The 10,779-nt window shown below is 36.5% G+C and overlaps 1 protein-coding gene across 4 annotated transcripts in view; it reads right to left on the bottom strand.

Moving 5' to 3' along the window:
* Nucleotides 1–3,342: 3,342 nt before the first annotated feature.
* The window catches only part of VPS13A (vacuolar protein sorting 13 homolog A), a 266,390-nt gene continuing 258,953 nt past the window's right edge, over nucleotides 3,343–10,779 (bottom strand). For all 4 annotated transcript variants that reach the window (XM_059071189.2, XM_067039602.1, XM_067039598.1 and 1 more), the window contains one exon: nucleotides 3,343–9,331. In XM_059071189.2, the coding sequence (XP_058927172.1) occupies nucleotides 9,281–9,331 (51 nt within the window). In that variant the 3' untranslated portion in view covers nucleotides 3,343–9,280. The remainder of the gene's footprint in view (nucleotides 9,332–10,779) is intronic.

Here is a 10,779-nt window from a genome sequence, read left to right as displayed (position 1 = left end):
AATCCAAATTGGAAAAAGAAGTAAATCTGTCTGTTTGCAGATGACGTGATACTATACATAGAAAATCCTAAAGATGCTATCAGAAAACTACTAGAACTCATCAATGAATTCAGTGAAGTTGCAGGATATAAAATTAATACACAGAAATATTTTGTATTCCTATACACTAACAATGAGAGAACAGAGAGAAATTAAGGAAACAGTCTCATTTACCATCACATCAAGAATAATAAAATACATAGAAATAAACCTACCTAAGGACACAAAAGACCTGTACTCTGAAAACTATAAGATGTTGATGAAAGAAATTGAAGATGCTACAAATAGATGGAAAGATATACCATGTTCTTAGATTGGAAGAATCAATATTGTCAAAATGACTATACTACCCAAGACAATCTACAGATTCAATGCAATCCCTATCAAATTACCAATAGCATTTTTCACAGAACCAGAACAAAAAATTTTTAATTTGTATGGAAACGCAAAAGACCCCGAATAGCCAGAGTAATCCTGAGAAAGAAATATGGAGGTGGAGGATTCAGACTCCCTGACTTCAGGCTATACTGCAAAGCTACACTAATCAAAACAGTATGGTACTGGCACAAAAACAGAAATCAGATCAATGGAACAGGATAGAAAGCCCAGAAATAAGCCGATGCACCTATGGTCAATCTTTGACAAGGAGGCAAGAATATACAATAGAGAAAAGACAGTTTTTTTCAGTAAGTGGTGCTGGGAAAACTAGACAGCTACATGTAAAAGAATGAATTTAGAACATTCTCTAGTACCATACACAAAAATAAACTCAAAATGGATTAAAGACCTAAATGTAAGGCCAGACACTATAAAACTCTTGGAGGAAAACATAGGCACAACACTCTTTGACATAAATCTCAGCAAGATCTTTTTCAATCCACCTCCCAGAGTAATGAAAATAAAAACAAAAATAAACAAATGGGACCTAACTAAACTCAAAAGCCTTTGCACAGCAAAGGAAACCACAAGCAAAATGAAAAGTCAACCTACAGAATGGGAGAAAATATTTGCAAATGAAGCGACCAACAAGGGCTTCATCTCCAAAATATACAAACAGCTCATGCAGCTCCATATCAAAAAACAAACAACCCAATCAAAAAATGGCAAAAGATCTAAACAGACATTTCTCCAAAGAAATGTCATACAAATGGCCAACAAACACATGAAAAGATGATCAACATCACTAATTATTAGAGAAATGCAAATCAAAACTACAATGAGGTATCACCTCACACGGGTCAGAATGGCCATCATCAAAAAGTCTCTGAGGACTTCCCTGGTGGCACAGTGGTTGGGAGTACGCCTGCCAGTGCAGGGGATACAGGTTCAGGCCCTTGTCCGGGAGGATCCCACATGCTGCGGAGCGGCTGGGCCCGTGTGCCATGGCTACTGGGCCTGCACTCTGGAGCCCATGAGCCACAATTGCTGAGCCTGCGTGCCACAACTGCTGAGGCCTGCGTGCGTAGAGCCAGTGCTCTGAAGCGAGAGGGGCCGCTGTGATGAGGGGGCCGCGCACCACAGCGGGGAGTGGCCCCTGCTTGCCGCAGCTAGAGAGAGCCTGTGCGCTGCGGCAAAGGACCCAATGCAGTCAAAAATAAACAAATAAAATAAATAAATTTATATATTAAAAAAAAGTCTCTGAACAACAAATGCCGGAGAGGGTATGGAGAAAAGGGAACCTTCCTACATTGTTGGTGGGACTGTAAAACTGATACAACCACTATGGAGAACAGTATGGAGGTTCCTTAAAAATCTAAAAATAGAACTACCATAGGATCCAGCAATCCTACTCCTGGGCATATATCCAGAGAAAACCATAATTTGAAAAGATACATGCACCCCAATGTTCATAGCAGCACTATTTACAATAGCCAAGACATGGAATCAACCTAAATTTCCACTGACAGAGGAATGGATAAAGAAGATATGGTACATATATAAAATGGAATATTACTCAGCCATAAAAAAGAATGAAGCAATGCCATTTGCAGCAACATAGATGGACCTAAAGATTATCATACTAAGTGAAGTAAGTCAGACAGAGAAAGACAAATATCAGTTGATATTACTTGTATGTGGAATCTAAAAAAAAAAAAAAAAGATACAAATGAATTTATTAACAAAACAGAAACAGACTCACAGTCTTCAAAAACAAACCTACGGTTAGTTACCAAAGGGTAAAGTGGGAGGGAGGGATAAATTAGGAGTTTGGTATTGACATATACACCCTACTATATATAAAATAGATGATCAACAAGGATCAACTGTATAACACACAGAACTCTATTCAATATTCTGTAATAACCTATATCGGAAAAAAATCTGAGAAAGAATGGATATGTGTATAACTGAATCCCTTAGCTGTATACCTGAAACACAACACTGTAAATCAACTATACTTCAATATAAAATAAAAATTTTTTAAAAATTGAATTACTATGTTGTAATACCTTAGCTGTATACCTGAACCAAAACATTATAAATCAACTATACTTCAATATAAAATAAAAATTAAAAAATTGAAATACTATGTTGTATACCTGAGACTCATATAATATTGTAAATCAACTATATTCTAATAAAAAAATAAAAATCAATCAATAGACTATGAAAAAGCCAAAACAAAAAACAAACCCCAAAGAATGGAGAAGTAGCTCTCAAAGATGTCTAGAAATGTAATAAACAAAAAGTAAAATGAGCCAGATCATCCAATTAAGTGAAAAGGGCTCAAGAGACTCAGTAACCAGAGGAATTAAACAATGAGGAATTTTGTTTTTAAACACTTTCTAGCACTGAGTTATTATTTTTATCTTTGGCTGACAAAGCATATAAGAAAATGGCTTTGAATCACTTCTAATTGCAGAGGGCTGCTGGACAGATTAACAAAAGATAGTAATATAATATTTTCTTTAGTCATGGAAGGGCTGAACTCTCCATATTAGAAGAGAGATATTACTTATCTCTGCTAATATTAATTCTGCAAGTAGAAAATTCTCTCCTAGCCCTTCTTTCAAAACATACGCATTACTTACCTCGGAAATGAGCTATTTGAAGTTTTCTGATGTTGGGAAGCACAGTCTTGGTGCTTAAGAATTTACTAGATGTTACCACTCGACCTCTTAGTCAGCACTGATCATGCTAGGCTGGAATGCTGTCAGCTTTGACTGCAAAATTAGAACCTTGGGCAATCTGTTAGTTATCTACATTTATTTAGAACCCACAGAGGGCAGAGTTTAGATAGGCAAGGGAAGCCTTATTGGTAATGTTTCTAGTTCTTTCCAGTAACTAAAGACAGAGGCAGACTGAAGATCAGAAATCTTTATTTGACTCAATTTATTTGAAAGAGGTACACGTAGTTAAACTGGGCAGTCAGTGACCAAGCAATCCAATTCTACCAATAGCAAGAAATTATTATTTAGAAAAAAGTCATTGGTGAGCATAGCCAACCAATTTTCAGTGGAAAAAAAGACTAAGTTCAATTTCAAGAGCAAGAACTTCACTGTAAACGTTTGTGTTTATAAATTAATTATTTTACCAGAACACACAAAATCAAGGCAGAGACTGTATAACAGGCAACTGGGTCAGCCATAAGTTTAAGGAACACAAAAGTAAAGGAAATATTGCACTGATGCAGAAACAGATATTTAAAGAACTGTCATTATCAACAACCATATTTTTGCTAAAGAATAAGCATTCCAAAGGAGCAAAGACTATTTAGTCAATACAAAAATTAGTAAGGAAATATTTTTAAAGTGCACATTCCCTGAAAAATTCAATTTTATATGTGATACACATATTCACATACAGAGATCATTTTAAAAGGTCTACAACAACCTGACTTTGCAACAAGTCCCACATACAATTTCTAATAGTCTGTGAGTGTGGGTATAAAATTACTGATACTGAGAACATTTTAATGTAGTCTACATTGTTACTTGAACATTTTTCAGCTCCCAAAGTGGAAACTTTTGGGTAGCCAATATAGAACGCTGGTGGTATGATGGCATTAGAAGAAATGTTGGGGGTTTCCAACACGATCTATTTTAAGTACACTTCTGATTATTAGACTTTTTATATTACTCTTACAGGGTTTCTTATTACAAGGACTTCATTAGGAGGAACCCATTATTAAAGGTATCAGAGCAATATTAAATGAATGTGAATGGTATTCAGAGACAGGGATTTTCAGGTTGACAGATATCATAGCAGGTGCTAAACTATAATACAAATAACTTTGGATTTGTATAAAGTAATAAAAACTTTAAAAATATACTCATATCAACCTATAAAATTTGAAGTTTCATCTCTTACATGGCTCATTGGGTAACCAGAATTATCAGTTTTTTTGAAACATCATAATGCTTTTAGAAAAGAACTAATCTGTATTGTAAAGCAAAACTTAAAAAAAATGACATTGAACAATTTACCTTACAAAAGAGGAAATAAAGTAAAAAAAGTTTCAGTTAAAGAAACATGAAGAAGGTTTGTAAAAGAGTAGGATCCACCATCTTCTCAGTCCTTGTGCTGGCCTTTTAGGATAGCCCTGAAACAAGTACTGCTTTACACCAACTGTGGTAGAAAGAAAAGAAGCATGAGAAAAGGTCTGCACTGATAGCTGTTTTGGGCAATGATCAAAAATATAGATGATAAGAATCCTAAAAATTTTAACTCATCAGTGCTAGCTTGATTAGGTATAGCATTAGCAGTAAGGTATAATTTCAAAAGTATATTTCAAAGGATTGGGCAGGAGGGTGGATGGTTCTCATTTAGAGTATGCAAAGGAGCTATCAGTGATACTGGGTAGCACCAAAGAAAACCAGAGTGAATAAATTTTGTATTGAATCTTGCAAAAAGAATCAGGTTATTTATATTTTCTACTTGAATCCTACAGAAATTAGGAAATCCAATTATTTTCAGCTAAACAGCACTGGCATTTATTTAGTACTCTCCAGAGAATAAGTATTTTGGCCCTAAAAGATTGTGACCCATGAATAAGCTCCCCATTTGCCTTTGCCACCTGTATGGTGAATCAGACAGAAAGCAGATGGAGCACACTCAATGTACTTAAAAGGAGAACTTCCATGCCCATCTTAGTAGAATGCTTAGTGTGTGAGAGATTGAAATACATGTAGTTAAAGGATATCCTATGACCTTTTTGGGGTGCTTGCTGTTTGTGGATCTAATGCGCCTATGCTTTTTCTAGACCACTGATATCTAGTGGAACATATTACACAGGTATCTAAGGGTATCTGATACACACCAGGAAAGGGAAACATTTCTGAAACAAGAGCTATCCTGTCTTCTCACTCAAAAGAAAAAGGTAGTGCTCACAACTTAAAGACTCCCTGAGTCGTGGATCTGTTGCTTCTTATCTAAGGTAAGGTAAGGCTTGGCACAGCCCAGATTGTTTCAACAGTTACTGGATGGTAAACGCCTCCTACAGCACTGGCTTCCAAGAGTTTTCTTCCCGTCCCCCCAAACTGCAATTCCCAATAAGAAAGTATGTTTTATATTGTGACCTGGCACACACAGTATAAATTATTTAATTGAAACGATATTTCAGAAAACAATATTTAACCTTGTTACACGCAAAACTCTCTTCTTTTCTATTCTATTTTTAAAATATGCTGATCTTGAGCTGATTTTATGGCTCACTAATGGGTTAAGAACTACAGTTTGAAAAACACTGTCCTTGAGGATTTTAGCTGATCTTGAGAAAAGGTAAAAGCAATGGCCCTGGAACCCAAACAGATTTCTCTGACTTGTTGGCTGGGGCATGAAAACACCCATTTCCAAACAGCTACTTCTCCCTTCAGTGTATGCGGTGCACACTTTCAGTTCCTACAGGCAAACTAACCCAGTACCTTGTCCCAACCTTTTTAATACTGGGGCTTTGGCTTGGCCTGAAGTACCAACTAAAACTGGTAACTAATGACTGAATAAGGTTCATAAAATTCGGCACTGAGTAGTATCTTTATTTTTTACCAGACAGGAATAGGATACTACTTTGCAGGCTATTTCTAAGAGATAAGCTAGGTGCGTATATATTCACTGGAATAGTATTATATTACTGCTACTACCACTGGAAAAAATGAGAGAGATAATTTTATAGAAATGCTAAATAAGTTTAAGAAGATTTTCTTATTTGTAAGCCACAGGATAATTTGGGGATGGATTAGGATTCTGGAGGAGAGAGGGACAGGGAAGGACTGCCTACAGCTAGTCATGATTATTTAGGAACCAGAAAATAACTCAGCTGTACTAAACTGAGCATGGGAAAAATTCCAAGGTCTTGCTAACACCAGGGAAGAAGCAGCCAACATACATACTGTAATAGGGAAGCCATTGCAGAAGTGCACATGCTCTTTGGTTCAGAGAGTACTTTGTAAATGTGAAGAAATCACAAGCTTCTTATTGTATCAGAAATCAAAGTTGCTATGTCTAGGGACTTCCCTGGTGGAGCAGTGGTTAAGAATCTGCCTGCCAATGCAGGGGACATGGGTTCGATCCCTGGTCTGGGAAGATCCCACATGCCGCGGAGCAACTAAGCCCATGCGCCACAACTACTGAGCCTGTGCTCCAGAGCCCATGAGCCACAACTACTGAACCTGTGTGCCACAACTACTGAAGCCCATGCGCCTAGAGCCTGTGCTCCGCAACAAGAGAAGCCACTGCAATGAGAAGCCTGCACACTGCAACCAAGAGTAGCCCCCGCTCGCCGCAACTAGAAAAAGCCCAGGCACAGCAACGAAGACCCAACACAGCCGAAAACAAACAAACAAAATTGATTCTTAAAAAAAAAAAGTTGCCATGTCTAGGGATCATAGTTTTCTGGAGGAGAGTTCGCAGGGAACAGACACTCTGCCTTCAGCTTCATACAATAATCACAGATCAGGATACATGAAGGGTATAGGGCTATAGCTAACACATAATATCAATACAAAGAGATAAAGGACAGGATACTCAGGACATCTTCCATAGCAATTACCAAAAAATGAAGACAAGTTTGCAATTCTCAAGCAGAGAGCCACTAAACGCAGTTAAATATAATTCAGGGTAGATTATTTTTAAATACCATAAGATTATGGACTCCGTAATAGTCAAGAAAAAGACTACAGAACCAAACACATAATTGTAAATTGTAAAATGTTATGCTAAAAAGACTGACGCATCTAGTGATCTACTTATGTTCTTTGTTTAGATGAAGAAAATCTTCTAAGACAATTGATAAACTACTGCTCTTGAAATCATGGGTCTTTCCATTCTAGAAACAGGAATTGATGGGAGGTGTTAGTGGGTAGATGACTGATGGGTAAAGAAAGAATAAGGAAAGATATTTCTAGGTTCTCATTGGTAAGGGAACAGGAAGGATAGGCACACTGGCTTTGCATGTATAGTAGTTACAAGACCCACTTTGCCTGGCCTCCAGAGGATACCAGAAGAATTTCTATCCTTACTCTTTTAGACTTTTCCCTTTTACTATGGGATACCCAAAGAGTTATGGGTCTGTATTTTTCTGAGAATAAAATCATGAAACTGGAGTAGGTAATGAGGTACTTGGCTAATGGCACTGACTACAACTCCAGTAAAACAACATTTCAGGTGAGGACAATCTGATAAAAGCTTTCTGACTACCTCTACTCTTAGGTTTAATTCTAACGTATGCAAAATTGGAAGAGCTCAGCAACAGAGAAAAAGTGCATGTTGAACAAAGGTCATCATGGGAGCATGCACTATGATGAGATTTGAAATTTGTCATCTCATGATTAAATTTATGTTCAGCAAAGAAAAAAAATTCTGAAGGAAACTATTATTAATAAACAATGAGATTTGTAATCAGAGGAAAATGAATAGTATTTAGTAGCAAGATTTCGTTAGGAAGAAATACAATTACAGTCTGGCATGCTGTTTATTTTAGCTTTTACAACAAAGCAAGGAATCTGAGGAGAATTTCACAACCATTGACTCATATAGTCTCCAATTCTAAAAACAGTTTATAGTAATTTGGTGGTACGTTCAACATGCATCAAATACTTTGTATTATTCAATAACTAAATAAGACACTGCATCATTCTCTTCATGGTTCACAATCATATATTCATCCCCTTTCAGTTGAAAAAGTCCATTAATATCAAGGTACAAGGATCTTGGACAAAAATCAAGGAAAAAACCCCTCATGACATCTTTATTAATGTGCAGCCCATGATCTTTGTTTTGACGAGTATACACTTAAAAGAGTGATTCTCACTTGAATAATTGTAGAGAAAGCAAACCAGAAATTCTCAATCTATTGCCAAAAGGACAGGTTACTGGGTTAGACTTTAGGGTACATACATTTACCCGACATGTGTATAGCGAGGGGCTGTCTGTTCTGAAGCATAACTCATATTAAGATGGTGGGACTTTTGTTTATTTCATACTACCAGTGAATAGGAAGTTGGTATTGTTAAGGCCTCAGGAATTTTCCTTTAAGGTCAGCAATCTATTAAACATGACCTTGGTAAACCAAGTAGATCTCAAGGAGTTGGCTTGAGGAAGTATTTCTAAGGCTTGAAAATTCTGAGAGGGGCCTTCCCTTTTTGGGTAGCACACTCATTTCTTCAAGCCTTTCTTAGGATGAGGCTTGAAGGGGTATTAGTCAATCTGTATTATATAAAATAAAAGATTGTTTTTCATAGTCATGCTATGTACTTCAAATAGTAATTCAAACCTACCTTCTATTTAAAAAAATAAGGAAAATCATACCAAAATATTTATCTGTAAAAAGAATTTCATGTTTCTAAAGAAACTACCACCAAGGTTATCTTGATACCACTAAGGCAATGTTAGATTTGATCATTTACCCATCACTCATTCAGGGACCTTGAAGCAAACAAGCATGATAGAACTGTAAAATGTGAACTAGGAACATTACATTTAGCTCCATTAAATTTAGGCTAAATATGGGCAATTTCTCCACCATTACAGAGAATCACCTGGAGCAAATATTTAAGATTCATAAAAGAAATATTTCCTTTATAAAGTAATTAGAATTGTAACCAGATGCATGATTCAAGTTAGAAAACCAAATGGATCCCCAAAGAGTTGAAATAGTTTAATCACATAACTATTTTACTTGATTCTGATTTTTTTTTAAGTACTTGAAATTACTTCTATACTATACTTCCCAAACAGGTTTTAGAAGGTACAAGGTAGAAATTGTAATGATTTATTGCTGTGTATCTTCAGGCAGCAGTCTCTGTCAGAGGCTCGGGGAAGGTTCTCGTGCTTCTTCTAGCTTTCTGAGGATCCACTGTTGTGGGGAAATGAAGCAACATTTACTTAACTTCAATGAACTTGAAATGACAAAATATAATGAATGAAAATCTGGAAGTTGTCTTTCCAGTTTAGTTAGGAGTACACTGCTATAGCCAATAATTAAATTCTCTATGCAGGAGAGATCATTCACTGACTTAAATGGCCCAGATGACTCAGGGACAATGGTACTGGGTTTGATTTAACAGTAGAAATAATGTTTTTCTAAGGTCTTTGGACTTAGATGTTCATCTTCAGAATAAGCAAAGTAAAATGAAGCATCCTGAGAGAGAAGGGTAATTTGACAGCTGGACTGAATAACTCTGGCATAGTGCGAAAATCATCTATGTAGAATTCCTTTCAACCTATGCCAATTCTGTATCACAAACGTTCACGATTCCATATATTGGATTCTACTGATTGAGTAGGAATAATTACATATAATTCTACAGTGGGTAGTAGCATAGCAACATTCTTGAGCATATTAGGTGCTTTTATGATACATTTTTCTAATTTGAAAGGATCTGAAATCACAAAATTAAAATGCAAATGAAGTGTAAACCTTTCTGTCAATAATGTCTATTATCATTAGGCCTGCATGACATATAAAAGCCATGGAGGTGATACTGGTGTTATCCCATTATGAAAAGCTTAAGCAAAGATATTTTTGCTTTTTTACTTAAGAAGAACCTAGTGAAAACAGCTCTAAGATAAGTAGAGAAAGAGAAATGGACTCAGTAGCCTTTTCTGGATGTTTCTGGCAGAGCAGGAGGATTAAAAAGAAACCTTCTGGGACAAAATAACACAGTGACAGAGATTAAATGGAAAACTTATTACAGAGAAACTGAAGGTAATGTCCTTCAGCAGCACAAAGAAGATGGCCTGAAAGTCATCATGCTCTACTGTCTCCCTGTTCCAGGCAACATGCATATTGAGGGTGTAGTAACTTTATCCCTCTTTCTTTGTAACTTGGCCTCCTTTCAGTTTTCTACTGTTAATATGTCAGTGTTACCTTATATCCCAATGTCTAGATAGAAAATTGCACAGCAAATGCTAAATGGTCCAAGGTACATGCATATGGGTGGGAGAGGTTTCTGGTTTGAGCTCCAGATGTGAGAAGTGAAGTGGTAAATAATCATAACCAGCCAGGACCAACACAGAGAGGTCGGGAGGCCCAGGGATTCAGTAAAGAACCCATGTGTTCTTACTGTAAGTTTCACGACACAGTGAGTATACTTCAGTGTCAGGAATAGTGTCTTAGTTGTGACCAACGAGGTAGATAATAAATTCATAGTCTTCCTTTTCTTGACAGTGCATATCCTTATTATTGCCATAATCCCTAAAGTATGTATAGTGCTTTTCAGTTCACATAATTCACATTTTGAGGAAGCTGAGGTTAACTGACTTCCCCAAGGTCCTACAATCAAGAAGGAACAGAACCAGTAT

This window comes from Kogia breviceps, chromosome 8 (genome assembly GCF_026419965.1).
Source record: "Kogia breviceps isolate mKogBre1 chromosome 8, mKogBre1 haplotype 1, whole genome shotgun sequence".
NCBI classification, from domain to species: Eukaryota; Metazoa; Chordata; class Mammalia; order Artiodactyla; family Physeteridae; genus Kogia; species Kogia breviceps.
Note: the sequence above shows the minus strand (reverse complement) of the source record. Positions and strands in the feature narration are given on the sequence as shown.